This window comes from Moschus berezovskii, chromosome 9 (genome assembly GCF_049115385.1).
Source record: "Moschus berezovskii isolate FMDL1 chromosome 9, NW_MosBer_1.0, whole genome shotgun sequence".
In the NCBI taxonomy this organism is placed as follows: Eukaryota; Metazoa; Chordata; class Mammalia; order Artiodactyla; family Moschidae; genus Moschus; species Moschus berezovskii.
The window spans coordinates 49,462,006-49,485,842 of NC_142468.1; the positions used below are offsets into that span (position 1 = coordinate 49,462,006).

The following is a 23,837-nucleotide window of genomic DNA, read 5'->3' on the forward strand; positions in this document are numbered from 1 at the left end:
CTGTAGATACCACACATAAGCACTTTCCCATAATATGCTACAGTCCTTGCAGTAGTAATATCCATATTTCTGTTTTGATAACTGGAAGGAGAACTTATTCAACATAGAAGTTTTAGTCAGAGCAATTAGATAATAAAAAGATATAAAAGGCATACAATGGAGAAAAATAAGTAAAACTATATCTTTCACAGATGACATGATTATATATAGTTTCAAAGAATCTGTAAGAAAACTACTAAAGCTAATAAATGAATTCAGAAAAGTTTCAGGGTACAAGATGACACATATAAAGCCATCGTGTGTATATACACCCATAATAAACTATTTCATTTACAAGAGCATCTAAAAGAATAAAATAGAAATAAATTTCAGCAAAAGATGAAATATTTGTACACTGAAAACTGTAAACTATTGCAGGAAGAAAATAAAGACTAAAATAAATGGAAAGATACACTGCTTATGAGATGGAAGACTTAATATTAAGATATCAATACTACCCAAAGCCATCTACAAATTTAATGCAATCCATATCAAAATCCAACATTCTTTTATTTAGAAACGGAAAAGCCAATCCTAAAATTCATATGGAATTGTAAAGGAATAGCCAAAACAGTCTTAGGAAAAGAACAACAAAGTTGAATGACTCACATTTCCTGATTTAAAAACTCTGCAAAGCTACAATAATCAAAATAGCATGGTTCTATAAAGGCAGGGATATAGGCCAACGGAATAGAGTTGAGAGTTTAGAAACAAACCCTAGATATATTCCTAAGTATTTTATTCTTTTCGTTGCAACAGTGAATGGAACAGTTTCCTTAATTTCTCTATTTTCTCATTATTTGTGTATAGGAATGCAAGGGATTTCTGTGTGTTGATTTTATATCCTGCAACTTTACTGTATTCACTGATTAGCTCTAGTAGTTTTCTGGTAGAGTCTTTAAGGTTTTCTGTGTAGAGAATCATGTCATCAGCAAATAGTGGAAGTTTTACTTCTTCTTTTCCAATTTGGATTCCTTTTATGTCTTTTTCTGCTCTGATTGCTGTGGCCAAAACTTCCAGAACTGTTGAATAGTAGTGGTGAGAGTGGGCACCCTTGTCTTGTTCCTGACTTTAGGGGAAATGCTTTCAGTTTTTCACCATTGAGGATAATGTTTGCTGTGGGTTTGTCATATATAGCTTTTATTATGTTGAGGTATGTTCCTTCTATTCCCACCTTCTGGAGGGTTTTTATCATAAATGGATGTTAACTTTTGTCGAAGGCTTTCTCTGCATCTATGGAGATAATCATATGATTTTTATTTTTCAGTTTGTTAATGTGGTGTATTACATTGATTGATTTGCGGATATTGAAGAATCCTTGCATTCCTGGGATAAAGCCCACTTGGTCATGATGTATGATCTTCTTAATGTGTTGTTGGATTCTGATTGCTAGAATTTTGTTAAGGATTTTTGCATCTATCTTCATCAGTGATATTGGCCTGTAGTTTTCTTTTTTTGTGGGATCTTTACCAGGTTTTGGGATTAGGGTGATGGTGGCCTCATAGAATGAGTTTGGAAGTTTCCCTTCCTCAGCAATTTTCTGGAAGAGTTTGAGTAGAATAGGTGTTAGCTCTTCTCTTAATTTTTGGTAGAATTCAGCTGTGAAGCCATCTGGACCTGGGCTTTTGTTTACTGGAAGATTTTTGATTACCGCTTCTATTTCTGTGCTTGTGATGGGTCTGTTAAGAGGGTGAGGGTGGGATGATCTGGGAGAATGGCATTGAAACATGTATATTATCATATGTGAAACGAATTGCCAGCTTAGGGTCAATGCATGTTACAGGATGCTCGGGGCTGGTGTGCGGGGATGACCCAGAGGGAGGATAAGGGGAGGAGGGAGGTGGGAGGGGGGTTCAGGAAGGGGAACTCATGTACACCTGGGGCAGATTCATGTCAATGTAGGGCAAAACCAACCAATATAATATTGTAAAATAATTAGCCTCCAATAAAAAAAAAAAAGAAACAAACCCTATATATCTATGGCAGATTGATTTCAACAAGGATGCCAAGTTCATTCAAGGGGGAATCAACAGTCTCTTCAACAAGTAGTGCCAGGACAACTGGATTTCCAAGTGCAAAAGTGTGAAGCTGGACTCCTGCCACTGGATTTGGTGATGGATTCTTAGATATAACACCAAAAGCACAAGCAACAAAAGAAAAAATCAACTGGACCTCATCATAATTATAAACTTTTGAGCATCAAAGGATATTAACAAGAAAGTGAAATGACAAAAATACAGAACTGGAGAAAATATTTGTGAATCAGATAATTTACAAGGGTTTAATGTCCAAGATACATAAAGAACTCCTACAATTCAACAACAGAAAGATCAATAACTCAGTTTTTTAAAATGAGCAAAGAATTTGAAAAGATATTTCTTCAAAGAAAATATACAAATGACCAATAAGCATATAAAAGATGTTTGGTGTCTCCTCAAAAGGTTAAATGTAAAATTTTCAGATGACCTAGAAATTTCACTGCTAGGTACGTGCCCAAAATAACTGAAAAGAGGAACGCAAAAAACAATCAATGTCCACTGCAGAATTATTCAAGATTGCCTAAAGATATAATTAATCCAAGTGACCATCAGCAGATGGCTAGATAAATAAAATGGGGTATGTCACACAACAGAATCTTGAACAGCCCCGCAAAAGGAATGAAGTACTGATGCATGCTAATACATGGAGGAACCTTGAAAATATATGCTTAGTGAAAGAAGCCAGACACAAAAGTCCACATACTGTATGATCCTGTTTTTATAATATACCAAGAGGCAAATCTGCAGAGACAGAAACAGGATTAGTTGTCTCAGCGATAGGGGAGGGGAGAGTTGGGAGGTGTAGGTTTTCTTTCTGGATATAATCTAGAATTTGACAGTGGTGGTAGATGCACAAACACCTACTGACGTGTACACTTTAACAGGGCGAACTCTGTGCTGTGCTAATTCTATCTCAATAAAAATCTTATTATAAAACCATTTCGATGGAGATATAGATTATCACTGTCTCTCTTCCCATAAGATAATAATGACACATGCTCAATAATTTATTTAAAATCCAACCTTTTGGGGAATTCCCTGGTGGCCTAGTAGTTACCACCTCACTTTCACTGCTGAGGGTCAGAGTCCAGTCCCACACAGCTTAAGGAACTAAGATCCCACAAGCTGTGTGGCACTGGGGCCAATAAACGAAAGTAGTTTTCATTTAAAAAAAGAAAAAACCCTCAACCTTTTGATTACAAAATTGTTTCAGTCCACTGGAGGTTCTTCAAAGACCCTGAAAATCACTGCTTCAATCAAACTTCCATTTGGACAGATATATCAACATTGAGCCTCTAAAAGGACAAGAGCTCAATATCCCTACATAGAAGTTATCCACAAGAAAGAAGTTCCGTGAAATGGCACAGGACTGATAAAAATATAAGCACATTTTATAAATGAAATAAAATAGTGATTTTATTTCAAACTCACCTATTCACTGCACCAACAAAAACAATACCTTATATAAGTACAGTAAAGGGTAAGCTGCACAATGATAAAATATTTTTAATATAAATATTATGAAATTATCTTTAACTTCAGGCTCAGTTCCACTATCATTCACTTTTCTATATTCTGCACTTGATGAGATATATGTGAATACAGTAAGACACGCTTCCACACAATACACAGGAGAAAGTATTTAAGTACTGTGAATTTATGACTAGAATTAGCAAGCCTGAGCTCTGGTCTCAGCTCTAGTACCTGTGTCCTTGGACAAAGTAGTTACCTCCTTCCAGCTTCATATTTATTATTTGCAAAATGGAAATGTATAAGACTACAAATTATGATCCTTATGTTAGAGAAAGGCAGCATGATACTGCAAGTCAAATTAGGAAGCAAGGACTCACTATTGACTGTAGGATAAGTTTTATGGGATCTTAAGGTTCTCTCTTTAAAACGTTCATAGCTAGTTTCTAAACAAGTCTTTAAAAGTTCGGAGATCAGTGGAAAATAATAATGCATTTTATATGTCTTTTATTTTATTTTCTAAAAATGTCATCCCCTTTTGAAAGTTGTCTAACAGGAAAAAAATCTTTGATTAGTCACTTTCTTTCTGTTCTGATAAAGAATGGTAGAGCAGAAACCATAATCTCCTAGCATAGAACACAGGCACAACACTCTGACATAAATTGTAGTGATGTTTTTTGGATCTGTCTCCTAAAGCAAAGGAAATAAAAGCAAAAATAAACAAATGGGACCTAATTACACTTAAAAGCTTCTGAGCAGCAAAGGAAACCACTGACAAAACAAAAAGACAGCCTACTGAATGAGAGAAAATATTTGCAAATGACATGACCAATAAAGGTTAATATCCAAAATATATAAATAACTCACACAACTTAATATAAAAAATACAAACAACCTGATTTTAAAAATGGCAAAATACCTGAATAGACAGTTTTCCAAAGAAGACGTACAGATGGCCAACAGGCACATGAAAAGATGCTCAGTATTGTTAATCATCAGAGAAATACAAATTAAAACCACAATGAGCTATCACCACCCACCTGTCATCAAAAACAATAAAAATAACAATGTTGGAGATGATGTGGAGAAAATGGAACTTTTGCACACTGCTGGTGTAAATGTAAATTGGAAAACAGTAAGGTGGTTTCTCAAAAAACTAAAAACAGAACTACCATATGACCCAGCATATTCCATTCCTGGTATATATATATATTTAAAAAACCTCACAAAAACACAGATATACAAATTTAAAAAAGATACACATATCCCAATGTTGATAGCAGCATTATTTACAAGATATGGCGACAACCTAAGTGTCTGCCAACAGATGAATGGTCCAATTGGATATGTGGTATACACACACATACACAATGAAATTCTACTCATCCATAAAAAAGAATGAAATTTTGCCATTTGCAACAACACAGATGGACTTGGAGAATATTCTGCTAAGTGAAATAAGTCAGACAGAGAAAGACAAATATTGTATGATGTCACTTATACGTGGAATCTAAAAACTACGATAAACTAGTGACTGTAATAAAAGAATATGATCTTATAGAGAATTAGTGATTACCAACGGGTGGTGGGGGAGAGGGAAGCAGGGAGTGGTAAAATAGGGGTAAGAGATTAAGAGGTACAAACCACTAAGTGTAAAATAAACAATTGCAAGATATATTGTAAACACAAGGAATAAAACCAATACTTTATAACTATAAATGGAGTATAACTTCTAAAATTTGTGAATCACTATGTTGTATACATACAACTTATATAATATTGTACATTAACTATTCCTCAATTAGAAAAAAAAAAAAATGGCAGAGTCAATTCAAGTATGGTAAGAAACTGATAACCTTTCTACTGACCAACTGTGAATCCACTTATATTTTCTCATTATTCGACCTGATAAGCAGTAAAATTTTCTCCCTAAATATTGGAGTTTCTGACTTGACATTTGATAGATTTAAATTTCACAAAGTTTTTTTCTGTCTGTATATTTTCTTTCAAGTATTATTATTAGCTCTAAAAATGTGGTAAATCATCCAGGTAAAGATACTAACAGGCTTTGAAGAAACATTACTCCATCATTAGGATAACTTCAATAATCCTTTTGGTGAAAATTTTGGTAACTTTACTGCTTTACTGAAGCTGCTTGCTCAATTAAAATTATATTAAACTTATTACTAAGTCAAAGCATGAAAATACAGCTTTCTTAAACATATAAAAATGAATTCTTTTTAAGAAAATAGTGAACACTTTTAACTGGTAAAATTATTCAAGAAAATTAGTGATCTCCCTTTTAAAAAGAACTACCAAAATGCAATACCAACATCAAAACATTTTTTTCTTGTTATCTGTCCAGTTTGAGGTCAATACTTTAATCGAAATTACTCGAAGACCAATCAGAGGGATTCAAGCTAATTCAGTTTGAAAACTGGAGGAAAAATTAAACCTTATCATTCTTAACAGGAATTGGTGGTCACAGCAGGAAGCCAGTATAATCTATTTCTATTAAAACACTAATAACACTAGCAAAACTCTCTTAAGATGAAATCAGTACTACTTTTTTCAAATACTGAATCAATAAACATTAGAATACACTATTAATTACTGGCAGAGCCAGACACATATTTGTAAAGTTATACCTCTGTTACATTATATCAGCCTTCAAAGCAGCACAACTATTCTGAACTGTCCAGTCTCAGGCAAGGTAATCTATTTTTCTAGACTCCTAAAAATAATACTAGTTCAAATGATCAATACTGGTTTAAGGCTTCCCCTCTCCCAAAGCAGATCTTCCCAAGGTCTATGGCAAGAGTGTGAATTCTTAAAAGTACAAATTAAATAACTGACAAGCCATTTTAATTTTTTCTCCATGACTTAAATCGTTCTCTTGCAATGTCACTGGACTCAGTCTTACAAAAATATAATCTCTTGGCCATTTACTTAGAAGTATAATAACAGAATTACAAAACTAAGGATACTGTGTTGCTCAATATCCATCCCTTCTCCTTTTTCTCCCCAGATAACTGTTTTTACAGATAAGACAAGTATCTGTCCAGGATCTGACAATGATCAGAATGATAAAGTGATTTGTCTAAAGTTGTGTAAGTCACCAATAATGGAGAAGGCATTAATGTTTGGCTCTTCTGCCTTTCTATCATTCTTCCTGCCTTCCCACCTCACCCTTTCCAGCAACTGAGTAAAAAACACAGCAGAGCTAAGAGTATTTACCAGCTGTTGGAAACTATCAACTCCATCACCTCTTTATGAATGACTACAAGGACAGGAAAATAAGAACTCAACAAAATTAAAATTCTGCTTTGACCCAAATACTATTTTCCTCAAATATAATGAAATTACATAATGAAAATGCCGTTCCTTCCGGAAGTGTATAAATTAGCCTGGGATAGAACCTGCACGCTGAATTTACTAATTAATAAATGAGAAACCAGAACTATAAAGGTGGCATAGAAATACAAGAAACTATTCTTAATCTTTTAAAACTTTGAACAGAGTCACAGATTTTACCATTTGTTATAAACTAGTATGTATAATTTAACCAGAACCATAAGAAAATTAGTATTGTGTGAATTCTGAAGCACTTTCAACATGTTGTAGGGGAAAAAAAAAAGAAAATGTGCATTCTTCTATTTTGAACTAATTGGTGATTTGTTCCACAAATGGCAACCCACTCCAGTGTTCTTGCCTGGAGAATCCCAGGGATGGGTGAGCCTAGTGGGCTGCCATCTATGGGGTCGCACAGAGTCAGACATGACTGAAGCGACTTAGCAGCAGCAGCAGCAGCAAGTACATTTTTGGAATAAAACACATGGTACCAAAAACATTTAACCACCCTTGCACAGCACCAGAGCAACTTTAAAATATTGTTTCCTTCTTCATCTATCTCAGCTTTCCCCCTTGAGTCACCAGTGGCTACTGGCCTCTACAGGTGATTAACTCCATGTAGCAACAATCGTAACTTTTACCAGCATAAACAGCTTAACCAAAACTGAGGCATACACAAAGAGTAACATCCTGCAAAAGATAAAAACTATGAAATCCCTGCCCACTGCTATTAAGTAATGTAAAACAAATATTTCAAAATGGATGACCAACAAGTACCCACTGTACAGTAGATGGAATTCTGCTCAATCTTACGTTGCAGACTGGATGAAAGGGAAGTTTGGGGGAGAATGGATATATGTATATATATGGTGCAGTACCTTCACTGATCACCTGAAACTATCACAACATTGTTAACTGACTAACCCCAATACAAAATAAAAAGTTTTTAAAAAATAACAAATATTTCAGTATCACTCAAAAATTTCCATGTGACTTTCTGTGTACTAGTTAAATATTATATTGTCTAATTCTTTTCCTTTTAATAACTCTTTGATAGCCTCAGAAGATTCTACCCTCTTTACATCATTATCTATAAAAGTTAAATTGCTTCTGCCCAAAATAAGTCTATCGTACGAATGAATGAGTTGAAAAGACTTCTGTTAACAATTTACCCAATGAACCACCTACTACACAGCAAATGTTATTCTATGGCTGTTAATCTCATATAGTTTTACTTCTCATCATGTTCAGTTCAGTTCAGTTGCTCAGTTGTGTGCGACTCTTTGTGACCCCATGGACTGCAGCAAACCAGGCCTCTCTGTCCATCACCAACTCCTGGAGCCTACTCAAACCCATGTCCATCGTGTCACTGATGCCATTCAACCATCTCATCCTCTGTTGTCCCCTTCTCCTCCTGCTTTCAATCTTTCCCAGCATTAGGGTCTTTTCAAATGAGTCAGCTCTTCACATCAGGTGGCCGAAGTATTGGAGTTTCAACTTCAGCATCAGTCCTGCCAATGAATATTCAGGACTGATTTCCTGTAGGATAGACTAGGATCTCCTTGCAGTCCAATGGACTCTAAAGAGTATTCTCCAACACCAGTTCAAAAGCATCAATTCTTCAGCGCTCAGCTTTCTTTATATTCCAACTCTCACATTCATACATGACTAATGAAAAAACCATTGCTTTGACAAGATGGACCTTTGCTGGTAATGTCTCTGCAACTTAATATGCTGTCTGAACTGAACTGCGTTGGTCATAGCTTTTCTTCCAAGGAGCAAGCATCTTTTTATTTCATGGCTGCAGTCCCATCTGCAGTGATTTTGGAGCCCAAGAAAATAAAATCTCTCACTGTTTCCATTACTTCCCCATCTATTTGCAATGAGATGATGGGACTGGATGCCATGATCTTAGTTTTCTGAATGTTGAGTTTGAAGTCAACTTTTTCACTTTCTTCTTTCATCAAGAGGCTTTTTAGTTCTTCTTCACTTTCTGCCATAAGGGTGGTGTCAATCTGTGTATCTGAGGTTATTGATATTTCTGCCGAGAATCCTGATTCCACCCTGTGCTTCATCCAGCCCAGCATTTCACATGATGTACTCTGCATAGAAATAAACAGGGTGACAATATACAGCCTTGACGTACTCCTTTCCCAATCTGGAACCAGTCTGTTGTTCCATGCTCAGTTCTAACTGCTGTTTCTTGACCTGCATAAGGATTTCTCTGTATTTCAGGTAAGGTGGTCTGGTATTCCCATCTCTTTAGGAATTTTCCACAGTTTGTTGTGACCCACACAGTTAAAGGCTTTGGCACAGACAATAAAGCAGAAATAGATGTTTTTCTGGAACTCTCTTGCTTTTTCGATGATCCAGCGGATGTTGGTAATTTGATTTGGTTCCTCTGCCATTTCTAAATCCAACTTGAACATCTGAAGTTCATGGTTTATGTACTGTTGAAGCCTGGCTTGGAGAATTTTGAGCATTTCTTTGCTAGCATGTGAGATGAGTGCAATTGTGCAGTAGTTTGAGCATTCTTTGGCATTGCCTTTGGGATTGGAATGAAAACTGACCTTTTCCAGTCCTGTGGCCACTGCTGAGTTTTCCAGATTTGCTAACATATTGAATGCAGCGTTTTCACAGCATCATCTTTTAGGATTTGAAATAGCTCAACTGGAATTCCATCACCTCCACTACCTTTGTTCATAATGATGATTCCTAAGGCCCACTTGACTTCACATTCCAGAATGTCTGGGTCTAGGTGAGTGATCACACCATCATGCTTATCTGGGTCAAGAAGATCTGTTTTGTACAGTCCTGTGTATTCTTGCCACCTCTTAATATATCTAATATATCTTAACATATCTAACATAACATAACTAACAGTATCTTCTGCTGCTGTTAGGTACATACCATTTCTATCCTTTATTGAGCCCATCTTTGCATGAAATGTTCCCTTGGTATCTCTAATTTTCTTGAAGAGACCTCTAGTCTTTCCCATCCTATTGTTTCCCTCTATTTCTTTGCATTTATCACTGAGGAAGGGTTTCTTATCTCTCCTTGCTATTCTTTGAAACTCTGCATACAGAAGGGTATATCTTTCTTTTTCTCCTTTACCTTTAGCTTCTCTTTTTTTCTCAGCTATTTGTAAGGCTTCCTCAGACAACCATTTTGCTTTTTTGCATTTCTTTTTCTTGGGGGTGGTCTTGATTCCTGCCTCCTGTACAATGTCAGGGACCTCTGTCCATAATTCTTCAGGTACTTCATCAGATCTAATCCCTTGAATTTATTTCTCACTTTCACTGTATAATCCTAAGGGATTTGACTTAGGTCATACCTGAATGGTCTAGTGGTTTTCCCTACTTTCTTCAGTTTAAGTCTGAATTTGGCAATATGATCTGAGCCACAGTCAGCTCCCGCTCTTGTTTTTGCTGACTGTATGGAGCTTTTCCATCTTTGGCTGCAAAGAATATAATCAATCTGATTTCAGTACTGACCATTTGGTCATGTACATGTGTAGTGTATTCTCTTGTGTTGTTGGAAGAAGGTGCTTGCTATGACCAGTGCGTTCTCTTGGCAAAACTGTTAGCCTTTGACCTGCTTCGTTGTGTATTCCAAGGCCAAATTTGCCCATTACTCCATGTATCTCTTGACTTCCTACTTTTGCATTCCAGTCCCCCTATAATGAAGAAGACATCTTTTTTGGATGTTAGTTCTAGAAGGTCTTGTAGGTCTTCATAGAACTGTTCAACTTCAGCTTCTTCAGCATTACTGGTGGGGGCATAGACTTGGATTACTGTGATACTGAATGGTTTGCCTTGGAAACGGATGAGATCATTCTGTCATTTTTGAGATTGCACCCAAGTACAGAATTTCGGACTCTCTTGTTGACTATGAGGGCTACTCTATTTCTTCTAAGGGATTCTTGCCCACAGTAGTAGATATAATGGTCATCTGAGTTAAATTCATCCATTCCAGTCCATTTTAATTTTAGTTCACTGATTTCTAAAATGTCAACGTTCACTCTTGCCATCTCCTGTTGGACCACTTCCAATTTGCCTTGATTCATGGACCTATGAAATATTGCTCTTTACAGCATTGGACTTTACTTCCACCACCCATCACAGCCACAACTGGGTGTTATTTTTGCTTTGGTTCTGTTTCTTCAGTCTTTCTGGAGTTATTTCTCCACTCTTCTCCAGTAGCATATTGGGCACCTTCCGACCAAAGGAGTTCATCTTTCAGTGTCCTATCTTTTTGCCTTTTCATACTGTTCCTGGGGTTCTCAAGGCAAGAATACTGAAGTGGCTTGCCATTCCCTTCTCCAGTGGACCACATTATGTCAGAACTCTCCACCATAACCCGTCTGTCTTGGGTGGCCCTACAAGGCATGGCTCATAGTTTCATTCAGTTAGACAAGGCTGTGGTCCATGTTATCAGATTGGTTAGTTTTCTGTGATTGTGGTTTTCAGTCTTTCTGCCCTCGTGGTTCAGCTGGTAAAGAATCTGCCTGCAACGTAGGAGACCTGGTTCGATCCCTGGGTTGGGAAGATCCCCTAGAGAAGGGAAAGGCTACCCACTCCAGTATTCTGGCCTGGAAAATTCCATGGACTGTATAGTCCATGGGGTCACAAAGGGTCGGACATGACTGAGCGACTTTCACTCTCACTTTGCCCTCTGATGGGGAAGGATAAGAGGCTTATGGAAGCTTCCTGATGGGAGAGACTGACTGAGGGGGAACTGGGTCTTGTTCTGATGGGTGGGGCCATGCTCAGTAAATCTTTAATCCAGTTTTCTGTTGATGGGTGGGGCTGTGTTCCCTCCCTGTAGTTTGACCTGAGGCCAAACTATGGTGGAGGTAATGAAGATAATGGCAACGTCCTTCAAAAGGCCCCATGCACACACTCAGTCCCCCAACCCTGCAGCAGGCCACCACCGACCCACGCCTCTGCCAGAGACTCCTGGACACTCCTGGGCAAGTCTGGGTCAGTCTCTTGTGGGGTCACTGCTCCTTTCTCCTGGGTCACAAGGTTCTGTTTGTACCCTCCGAGAGTCTATCTCCCCAGTCCTGTGTAAGTTCTGGCAGTTCTGTGGTTGGGTTAATGGCGACCTTCTGCAAGAGGGCTTAAGCCATACCCAAGTCTGCTGCACCCAGAGCCCCTGCCCCTGCGGCAGGCCATTGCTGACCCGCACCCCACAGGAGACGCTCAGACACGGTTCTGCCTCAGTCTCTGTGTTGTCTCTGGGACCTGGCGCGCACAGGTTTGTTCGAGCCCTCTATGTGTCTCTGGCAGGTACAGGGTTTAATTCTAAACGTGATTTCGCCCCTCCTTACATCTTGCTAGTGCTTCTCCTTTGCCCTTAGACGTGGGGTATCTCCTCAAAGTTGTTTCAGTGCTGCGCAGCTGCCACTCCAGTGCCTATGGTCTTGCTGGAGCTTCTCTGCCCTTGGACGTAGGGGTGTCTCCTCGTCGAAACTATGGTGGAGGTAATGAAGATAATGGCGACCTCCTTCAAAAGGTCCTTTGCACTAACTGCTGCACTCACAAAAGATGTTCTCTAACATTCACCACACATGGAGATTTCTCATCTCTTCAACTACAGGGTCCACCACATTAAGAAAAAAAAAAGTGTTACATAAACATAACTAAACGAAATTTGTATTTACTCTTAGACTAGATATTCCCAAGAAAAGATCTAAAATACTGAAATCAAAATGAATGAACCGTTCAAGCAGGTTTTAGAAAAGGCAGAGGCACCAGAGATCAAATTGCCAACATCCGCTGGATCATGGAGAAAGCAAGAGTTCCAGAAGAGCATCTATTTCTGCTTCATTGACTATGCCAAAGCCTTTGACTGTGTGGATCACAATAAACTGTGGAAAATTCTGAAAGAGATGGGAATACCAGACCACCTGACCTGCCTCTTGAGAAACCTGTATGCAGATCAGGAAGCAACAGTCAGAACTGAACATGGAACAACAGACTGGTTCCAAATAGGAAAAGGAGTGCGTCAAGGCTGTATATTGTCTCCTTGCTTATTTAACTTATATGCAGAGTACATCATGAGGAACGCTGGGCTGGAAGAAGCACAAGCTGGAATCAAGATTGCTGGGAGAAATATCAATAATCTCAGATATGCTGATGACACTACCCTTATGGCAGAAAGTGAAGAGGAACTCAAAAGCCTCTTGATGAAAGTGAAAGAGGAGAGTGAAAAGGTTGGCTTGAAGCTCAACATTCAGAAGACAAAGATCATGGCATCTGGTCCCATCACTTCATGGGAAATAGATGGAAAAACAGTGGAAACAGTGGCAGACTTTATTTTTTTGGGCTCCAAAATCACTGCAGATGCTGATTGCAGCCATGAAATTAAAAGACACTTACTCCTTGGAAGGAAAGTTATGACCAAACTTGATAGTATATTAAAAAGCAGAGATATTACTTTGCCAACCAAGGTCTGTCTAGTCAAGGCTATGGTTTTTCCCGTGGTCATGTATGGATGTGAGAGTTGGACTGTGAAGAAAGCTGATAGCCGAAGAATTGATGCTTTTGAACTGTGGTGTTGGAGAAGACTCTTGAGAGTCCCTTATACTGCAAGGAGATCCAACCAGTTTATTCTAAGGGAGATCGATCCTGGGTGTTCATTGGAAGGACTGATGCTAAAGCTGAAACTGCAATACTTTGGCCACTTCATGCGACGAGTTGACTCACTGGAAAAGACTCTGATGCTGGGAAAGGTTGGGGGCGGGAGGAGAAGGGGACGACAGAGAATGAGATGGCTGGATGGCATCACCAACTCTGTGGACATGAGTTTGAGTGAACTCCGGGAGTTAGTGATGGCCAGGGAGGCCTGGTGTGCTGTGATTCATGGGGTCGCGGAGAGTCGGACACGACTGAGCGACTGAACTGAACTGAACCTACAGGAGGGTAAAGTCTTAATAGCAGTTTTCAACGTACTCTTGAGTGTGAAAAGGGATAGAAAGGAGTCTTCAATCAATAAATTTAACACTAACACCAAGAAAAGTTGAATATCAAGTTAAGACAGAAACAGTGAAAGAAACTAATAACCAAGTATTACTTGGATTGAAGTTTGCCACTACTTTCAGAAACATCAGTGGCTCTCAACCAGGGGTGATTTTACCTCCCAAAACACATTCTTTCATCCACACAGCTAGGAAGCGGTGCCATTGGCATCTGGTATCTAGAAGCTACACATCCTATGTTATACATGTCAGCCTCTGCAATGAAGAATTACCGAGCCCCAAATTTCAACTGAACCAAGGCTGAGAAACCCTGAGAAATGTAATCAACTAACACACACACTCTCTCTCTCTCTTTTTCTCTCTCTCTCTCTCTATATATATATCTGGTATATTGGTGGAGTTGAAGATCTGTTCTAAGTACTACTAAATCATATTCTCAGTAGTACTAAAAAGACTACCAAAAAAAAAGGGGGGGCCATTTGGGGGGATTATCCCAAAGGAATATGATTTACTTAGAGAAAGATGTCTATATAAAGCAACATCATTTTTTTAAAATGTCACATTGTTCTAAACAGGGATTTACTATCATTTCATAAAGCAAAAATTTTAAAGAAAATTTTATTTCCATCAGTCCTAAAAATTAAGTCCAGCAAGGATACAAGTTTGAAACCAGGACCCTGAACAATGATTGCACTCCCCAATAGTTACTTGATTCATCTAGTCACTACAAATACTAAAGCCATAAAATACACACACACATACACACAGAAAAGGCAAACACTCTAGAAATTTTTTTAAAAAATTTAAATTCATACCTTCTGTTCAGTCTATAAGAATTTGGCTTTTAAAGCTCATCAAAAGCAGTTTCTGAGAACCAGAGTTTTTATAAAACAAAAAAACAAGAACTGTAAAAGTCAGGAAAGTATTTGTCAGATTAGTGTCAGACACCTTTGTGAGGATGATGCCTTTATCCTCTGTAATACATATCCCCAAAGCAGTTCACTTGGCTTCAGAATTACAGCCACTGAAGGTAATTTGGTACAGTTTTACCTTTTTTGTACATCACTATTGTCCATTGTTGACTGTGAACTTCCTCTGTGCCCATTATCATGTTAGGGCAACTGTCAATTCTGCTTCAATGATTACAACCATATCTTCTTCATCTCTTATGTACTAAGATATACAGGAAATGATGAGTTTTTAAAATGTTTTAATAAAAGTTTGAACATCATAAACTGTCAGAAGTACTAAGATAGCCCTGACTGACAGGAAAAAACTTAAATTTGTGGTATAACTTTTAGAATTTTTTTAAAAACATCAATAATCAGATGATTGTAAAATGCAAGTATAATCCTCAGCAAAATGCCTGACTTAACATTATTGATTATTTTCACATTAATAGTAATTGCCAGTTTAAAAGCCGAAAGTACGATCTTAATTGAGCACTTCTGCCTATGAGAGAGAAAAAAATCATGTCTCGAAATTGTAGTCAAGAATATAAAAGTTTAAAAAAAAAATAACCTCAAATGCATTCATTTATTAATTGAAATACTCATTCAACCTAACACGGCTGCTTAAGAGATTTGTTTTCTGCTCTTCGTTTAAACTGCTCTGGACTTCATCAATAAGCCCAGCTGTTAAATTCAGGGGAAATGACAACAAATGCCCAGACAAACAAGTGCTGAGAGGGAGGGCCTTTCTTTAGAATTATCAGAGCTAGTTGACACAGCAGGGCCATACCAAATGCCCGTCTAAATTCCATTAAGAAGCTTGACAGAAATAAACAAACACATTTATACATCTTAAACCAAATTATAATTCTATCCCTCAGTGGACTCTGCTTCATTGAAATATAAAAACTCCAACAACTTGAAAAATAGTGAGATAGTGTTACAGGTTTCTGAAAATGAGAAATGATCCTCAATAATCAAGTGTAAAGTGGGAAAAACTGGTTTCATTACCCAGAGGTTACAGGTACCTGATAAACCTTTTAGGCAGACAGACTTTAAGAACCAAGGGTTATTGTAAATAAGCCTGTAGAACTACATGTGCTTTTACTTCCCTGACTTAATTTCAGGATGGTCAGTTTTTAATTTAAAAATGTACTTTTCAACCATACCACCCTCTCTTCTATTTAAAGATGATTTTTCTTGGATCCCAGAAAGCACCACCTAAACCTTATCTACAACACTGGCAGATTAGTCTCTCTAAATATCTCAGTTTGTCTTATTTTTCCAAAATCAAACAGCTTTTGCTTTTGTGCTAGCACTCTAGAGTTAGGACAAGTAACTGTTAACAGCTTGATTTGAAGTGAACATGCACACAGGTAAGAGAAGTTATCCTTTTTACAGTATCTACAAATCTCACTAAGTGTCAATGAAGCAAACTCTTGCCCATCTTGGGTCGAGGATGATGAATAAAATTCAAAATTTAGGCTAATAGGTTCATAGTTCTTATATTTCTCTTTTCAATATACCACCCACCTTCTTTTCTTTCTAACATGACTTTCAATGTTTTGAATATATTTTACCTTCACGTTTCAAAGATCAGCTTTGAATTATGATTTATGTATTACTCTTTAAAATAGAAACCACACTCATAGAACAGTTTTTCATTAATCTCACCAAAAAACCTCATTTCATCTGAACTTAAACTGAAATGATAAACATGTTATTCATTGAAAACAACCTACATTCTTTTAAAGGAAAACAACTACTGCTATTATTTTCATGGATGCAAAAACTAATCTCAAAATTTGAGGGGGGAGGGTGAAATCCATCATAAAGTTGTAATAATTCCCATGGTCTTCCAGCTACAAATGCTCACTTAAAATTTATTTCACACCCAAGTGAACAGCCGTGAAAAACCCAGCAAATATAAGTCAGCTTTATGTCAGCTCTTTCCCTCCATCCTAAGACTTCAATTTCCACCTTTTATGGAAAGGAAATAAACAACCAGCTTCCTGTTCAATCACTAGCTTACCGCCAGTCTTTTTACACATCACAGAACACAACCCGCCTCCTCCTCTACTTCTCTCAAATGTCTCTTATCTTAATTTAAACTTGTTGAAATATGAGACCATTTTACCACACTAATGCTTTTCTATGAAATTTATCTTACTTACTTCAACATTTAGAATGTAAGAAATGTCAAGATGTCATAGATTATTTCTTACTCCTAAAATATTTAAATTATTTATATAGTGAAGACTTAGCACCCATGAAAGTGAAAATTTGATCTGCCAAAAGTTAAAAATACTGAAATTTATAGGTAAAGGTTGAATCTCCTGTTCTTACTATTGTATACAACTGGAAAAAGAGACCTCCTCATTACGCCCCTTTCTATTATAATTACATGAAAATGTAAAATGGCTAAAATAGCTATCAGTAAAAAGGATTAACTTAAAAAAACCCTAAATATTACTTTAACCCTATACTTTCCTTTAAAAATGGGATGCCTTAGAAAAGCTAAGTTAGACAAATTCTTTTGTGCTTGGATGAACAGGAAAGCAAAGCCTCCAGGCCTTAGGGGAGGAACCTTGTCCCCACAGCCGGCTCTGATGTGCCTGGGAGATAAGGCTCCACAGTGACACTTAAGGAAAGGCCTGTTCACATTTGAATTTCTGCATTCCTCAAGAACAATTCATGGCAATAACTAACTTTGCAGAAGAGCTACATGAAAGCTTCGGCCAATGAATGAGGGTCATCTGCTCTTTATCACAAGGGTAAACCTCATCCTGGCCAGTTTCTAACCTTTTAACCCTGTGAATTCCTAATTTACACATGAATAATGGAATTCTTGCCTAGAGTGCAACTTTCAGCTTCTAGTTCCTAAGTTTAGAAACCAAGACTCTCTTGCCTGTGTTAAAAATCTAAAACTTGCACTGATTAAAGTTTTAGATTTCCAGATGCTACACTTATTGCACTTCAGAACTAAATGATATGCTTGGCGACAATATCCTTGACCAGAAAATAAAAAGAACATACTTGCACCCCACTGCTATCAATAACTAGGAGAGAGCTAGCCTTAAAACACACACACACACACACACACACAAACAGAATGTCCACTTAATGCCTATTCTCTTCCTGTTTAGTATGTATTACATCTTCACCCTGAACACAAGATAAAGTCATCCAAGCCTACAATGTCATTGGACACTGCTTCTCAGATATAAGAACTGACTTCGTAAATTTTAAATCTCTAAGAAATTTCATATTTTAAAGAAAAATCTAAACCCACTAGGCATATCTTACTTTAAATCTATAATAACTGAATGTACTTTCTAAGCAGAGTACCTCCTCCAAGTTAATAAGATGTGTGTATATGAAAAGTGTGGTTCCTATACCTAACATACTATAGTTGATATTTAACAGTAAAGAAATGTTCTACATAGTTTAACTAGAAAGGTTTTTTTGATACTTAAAATATCAAAACTACTTCACCACCAAATCCTTCAAAATATTTACATCTAATAAAATATTTGTCATTAATACTTTTTATAAAGATACAAAACCTAAGGCTACTCAAAAGCCAATACAAACCTTTGTTTCACTGTTACTAACACTGTTAGTTACTATTGTTAATACTATTGAGACTACTTATGAAACCTGAAAGATCTGTCTGTTTTCAAAGCATTTCTAAGTGCCCTAGAATTGTCAGGCTACTAAGGAGGTCCTGGAAATACCGAGTGGTCATGACAAATCTTTCAGAGCCATCAGTCCCCCTCCACCTTTCCATCCTGCCCCTTCTCCTCTCTGGCAAAGTAATACAAGTTACAGTTTTTGGACATGAAAACACAAGATTCCACAAACCTGAAAGGTGAAAAAATTACAACTTTATGGAACAATTAGACAAAAATTAAATGAATAAAACATGGGCATAAAAAGCACACTATCCTGAAAACAATATGGTAGTGAAAAACCATTACTCAACAACAGCAACAAATGATGATTGACCAATGATCACAGCAAAAAAAAAAAAAGCAAGTTTATCAGACATTCTCTCAGGCTTATTAGAATTGGAAACTTCTCTACTTTCCTGACATATTTCAATACAAAAAGATCTTCGCTTACGATTTATTTTCTACTATTAATTATTATTGCACAAATAAGTTACTAAAATGAAGGTGGCATAAATATGGACTGTTACAATAAAGTCACCTAGGAAACCTTCACCAACAGCTTTCTAAATTTCAACTGTGGAGACCTTGAAGAAACTATTTCTTGAAGATTATGACTTTATCTCAAGAGCTCCCTCCTTCTAGTGTTCATTTTGTAAATGATCAATTTGTAGGTGCAGAGCAAAATCTATCTTCGGTGGATTAACAAAAACATGTCGATAGGATGCCTGTAAAACTGTTTTTAAGATACAGTTGTGTTTTAAGATTTAAATTTTGTCTATTGTAACCTTGAGTGCTGGGTGTTGGATCACCTGAAGAGATGAAAAGCTTCAGTGAAAACAAGGAGTTCTCTAACTATCCTAGGCCCACGTTTACACTCAACGGCTATCAGGGCAACCACCAAACAGTGGGTCACTTGGACAAATGGTTGATCTGATGGGGTTGTTAATACAAAGGAAATCATTAGACAGCAAACTTTATGACAACTGAGAAAAAGTGGGCAGATCTGGTTTAAGTCCATTAGGCATAATATGGAAATGGCCTTAATCTCTTTCTCTCCCAGCAGGAAAAGCCTACGAATACTTCAAAGGCTTGAGAGTTACTGACCAGTGCCCTCTCTTTCAATTAAAAAGCAACATGGGTGATCTTAAAGCAGTCAGAGAACTGAAAGGTTGGGTTATATGGAAGATTTAGGGTTTAAGGACCATTTACAAAGCAGAAAACACTGTTTATGATTTTTCAAAATTTAATAATTAATTTTAAAAATGAGACTTTAGAACAACCTTTGTTGTGTTGACCAAATTTTTCACCCAACTCTTTCCCGAGTTTGAAGTCCTTATTCATATAAAGTCACCTCTACAAGTTCGGTGTTCTAAACGTAAATGTGACTTTTGTTCTCACTCATTCAAATTTATACATGCATATATATTTTCCCCTCAGATTTTTTTGCAGGCCTTAGCATCAACTACTACCTCCAGGAAAATTCCTAATGTATGATTTTTCAGGTTAGCATATTAATGAAAATCAAAAAATCATCAAAATGTAGCAGTGAAAAACATCAAACAATCAAGAGCTTAATTAAGCACTTACTTGATAAAGTAAGATGAGCTTTTTGACTAAGAATGGCTCCATGTCTGTTCATGGCCAAGCACTGATAAAATCCTTCATCATGCTGCTCTCCTCGCTTGCCTTCCACCTCACTGATGTATAAAGAGCCGTTGGACAGAACCTGTATCCGCTTATTTTCAGACACTTTGGCTCCATTTTTCAACCAAGTGACCTTAATAGGAACTTCTCCATGAGCCTGGCAATCTAAAACGACTGGATCCTTTCTTGTGACAGTTATATCCTGTGGTTCTTTTATAAAAACCAGTTCACTAAAGCACCATACTCCTACAAGGAAAAGGGGGGGAAAGGCATATCCAGAATTACAGGTGTAAAATCATTTCTTAACACACAATTGTAAAACACATATTCAGAGTGTAATGGGTCACAGTTTAACAAACCAGATTAGTTAACTGACAAACACCTTAATAAACCAATCTAAGTTTCAGCAAACCTTTTCAGAAAACCAGATAAATCTTTTTACAACATCTTACACTAAAAGCCTAGGGAAGATTTCAATAACTTTTCATCCCTTTTAAAAATTCTGTTCTTAAGTGTCATGCTAGAGTTTAAAAATCATCAGGAAAGCTCTTGAGCAAAAGCTGTTTGCTACTTTTACAAGCTTGTCAAAAAGATCTTGAACAGAGTAAGTCGTAAAAATCTAATTTTACAAGAAATCATTAGCAAAACTCCAACTCTGTGAACAAGCAAGTTTATTTCCTTGTCCCTTTAAGAGTTTTTGAAACCCTTGGCACCTAGTCCTTTGGGAAGTGCGTTTATCTTTTGTGACAAATTACAAGTTTGCACTTTTATACCTGCCCTTTAACAGCAAAGATTCTGTCTCTTCTTGAAACAGACCCATTTACTTAATTTCTGCAGAGTATGGTAAGGTATTTAAAGAACAAACAGTTGCCTCTGAAATGCTGCTAACTCTTGCTGCTTGTACTCAGTGGGTGATCGGATTAGGAAACTTCTATTTCATTTTTTTTTTTTTAGAACTACCAACTGTTGGGGGTGGGGGGCGAAGTGTGACTAATTGGTCCTTACTGTCTAATAGGAAGAGGAGATTGCTTAATCAACCAATACACATTTTTATCAGAGCAGAGGAAAGGCTTTATTCTAAGTATACACATCGTCACCTCCTTCATTTAGCGCAAAGGGCAACTAAAGTCTTGCATGACTGACTGGGGCCGAGTAGAGTATTAGCGCCCTGGAGCGGGGTGGGGGGCAGTGCATTTCATATTCCTTCTGATTGTCTCGATTTTACTGTACCAATCCACGGACTGATCCGTTTCTCATCAAGGCAGGTCCTCCAAACCTCACACACCAGTCACGCTCCCACGCCCAGGCTGCTGACTTCTCCTAATGGATGCCCAGGGCGACAAGAGCGACCCTAACAGCCCCGCGCAGCGAGGACCACTCCGGAAGGCGCCCGTTGTGTTTCCGAGTCACATCTGACTTTGATCCTTTTCTCATGCTAAAAGAAAACTAACTCCTCCTGGAGAAGAGGGGTGTGGTTAGAACACCAAAGTCTGGGGTTTGTAACCTGTAAATAAAAGAACCCATTCTTCTGAACACCTCTTCTCCCCGCCCACCCCCCCTCCACTTTACACTTCTTAACCGTTTGAGGATAAAGCAACCCGGACGCAAAAAAAAAAAAGAAAGCAAAAAATTAGTTCATCCAAGTTTGCGCAAGGCTAACCTGGAGTTTGGAGGGATCTTTAGACTCGTGCACACCTCAGATCCTGCCCCAAAATAAATCCTACTTTGAGAAGTAAATCCCACTTCCTTCTCAGCTTCGGGACCCTTCTTCCTCCCCTCCGGGGCACAAATGGGACACAAAACTTCCACTCCTCTTCTTTTTCCGATGCCACCCTTCCCGTCTCCTCCTCATTCGATCCGGTTCCGGGAAAGTGGGCGCACTTAGGGGTCTGACCCGGGCGCTGAGTTCACCTAGTTTCTCCCCCGCCCTAAAATGTGAGGCAGCCCCCACTACAAACCCGGGAGTCGCGCGGAAACGCGGCGCCCCCCTGCGCGGCGAGGCTGCCACTAAGGAAAACAATATAAATAAAGCCACGTGCGGCTGCTGCGGCCCAGGCAGACGGGCGGGCGGGCGCGCGGTGCCCGGGCTGGCCGCGGAGGCGAGGACACGGCCGGAGCGCGGACAATGGCACGAAGAGACAGGGGCGACAGTGGACAGAGGGCGCCGGCCCCCAGCGCGCGGCCGGGGGAGCTCAGCGAGGAGGGGCGGGCGCTGCGGGAGGCGGCCACTGTCGCCCGCGCCCCAGCAGAGCCCGCGGGCACCTCGGCTTCCAGCGGCTCCCGACTGGCTGCAGGGAGCAGGGGCCGGGGGTCAGCGCTCCCGCAGAGCACCCCGCCGCCTCCCAAAGCACGCACCCGTGTGCCTCCTTCCCCAGCCCGCTCGCGCCCGCTCACTCCCCACCGCCGCAGAAGAAAGCGCGCCCACCTGGAAGGCGGCCGAGAAGCGGCAGAAGCAGGAGCGCGCCGAGCAGCATCCCTGGCGGCCGCGGCCGGGCGAGGGGTCGCAGGGAAGGCGCCATTCAGCGAGGCTGCGCCGGCATGCTCCCCCGGCGTCCCTCAGCCGCTGTCCGCCTGCCAGCCCCCAACTCCGAGCCCTCTTCGCGCGGCGACTGGACACGCGCAGCGTGGGTTTCCCGCTCGGGTACCGGCGTGGCGCGGCGCGGCCGGTGTTTGCTCTCTGCGGGAGCGGCGAGGCCGGCGCACGGACACCCGCTCGCAGGAGGCGGGGGGCCCGAGCGTCCGGCCCGGGGGCGGAGTGAGGCGACTGCTGGAGGGGGCGGGGGCGGTGGAGTGGACAGCGCCGCTGCTGCTGGCCTGGGGACTACTTTCTACATCTGGCCCCTGGTCTGAGGACCGCGAGGTCGGCGCGGCCGCGGAGGGAGACGCTTGCTAGGAGGGGACCCCGTGGCGGCCGGGTCGTGGCCCCGGGGGGAGGGGACGGGCCCCGCGGGACAATGCACCTGGGGGTCAAGCCCCGGCTGAGGGTCTCAGGCCCGCTTCCCCGCCCCCCCTGCCTTTCCCCACCACCGTCGAGGACAGAGCCATAAAGGCCAAGCCTCCCGGCCGGGGCCGGGCCTAACCCAGGGCCCCTCTCCCTGCAGACCACCCCCCTTCACTCCTGGGCTTGTTTAGGATTCGGGGAAGGAGGCGGCGGGGTGGGGGAGGGATGGTGTTGAGAGACGTGGAAAGGCCGGAGACTTCTCCCCTGATGGCCCCTGCCCATCCCCCTCCATCCCTCACACGCCGAGGCCCTGCGGAGGGAAAACTATTTCCCACTTCAGAGATTTGTCAGCTCCACTGGAGGCATCTCCGGGAGATCAGCCCCCACATTTGGGGACGGTTCCTGTCCCCCCGTCCCTATCAGAAGCAGCGCTGGCTTAAAAACGTCTCTGAAAATTGCCCTGAAATGAACAACTGCCGTTTGGGGAGATGTTTGATCATCTCTCAACTTAGTCAAGTTCTTTAATTCGTCAGAACACAAAAGGCCCTGTCCTGAGAGGTGAGGCCAGATGAGATTTCTAGATTCTCCGAGCTGGGTCTGGGAGACTAGGCGTGGATAGACTACCTGGCTACAAGGTAAACTGACTTGGAAAGCCACAAGTGTTGTGAATTTGTTCACATCTCTTTAAAGTAATTAAGGATAACAAGAGGCGTTAAAAGGTACATTAAAAATGTAATCAGATTGCTA

At 39.8% G+C, this 23,837-nt stretch overlaps 1 protein-coding gene across 2 annotated transcripts in view; it reads right to left on the reverse strand.

The window, feature by feature from the left end:
• The window catches only part of PRTG (protogenin), a 147,041-nt gene extending 124,373 nt beyond the window's left edge, over positions 1-22,668 (reverse strand). For both annotated transcript variants that reach the window (XM_055437176.2, XM_088840295.1), the window contains exons 1-2: positions 22,575-22,668; positions 20,093-20,395 (exon numbers count right to left, since the gene is read on the reverse strand). In XM_055437176.2, coding sequence (XP_055293151.2) covers positions 20,093-20,395; positions 22,575-22,668 — 397 coding nt within the window. The remainder of the gene's footprint in view (positions 1-20,092; positions 20,396-22,574) is intronic.
• Between the last annotated feature and the right edge of the window lie 1,169 nt (positions 22,669-23,837).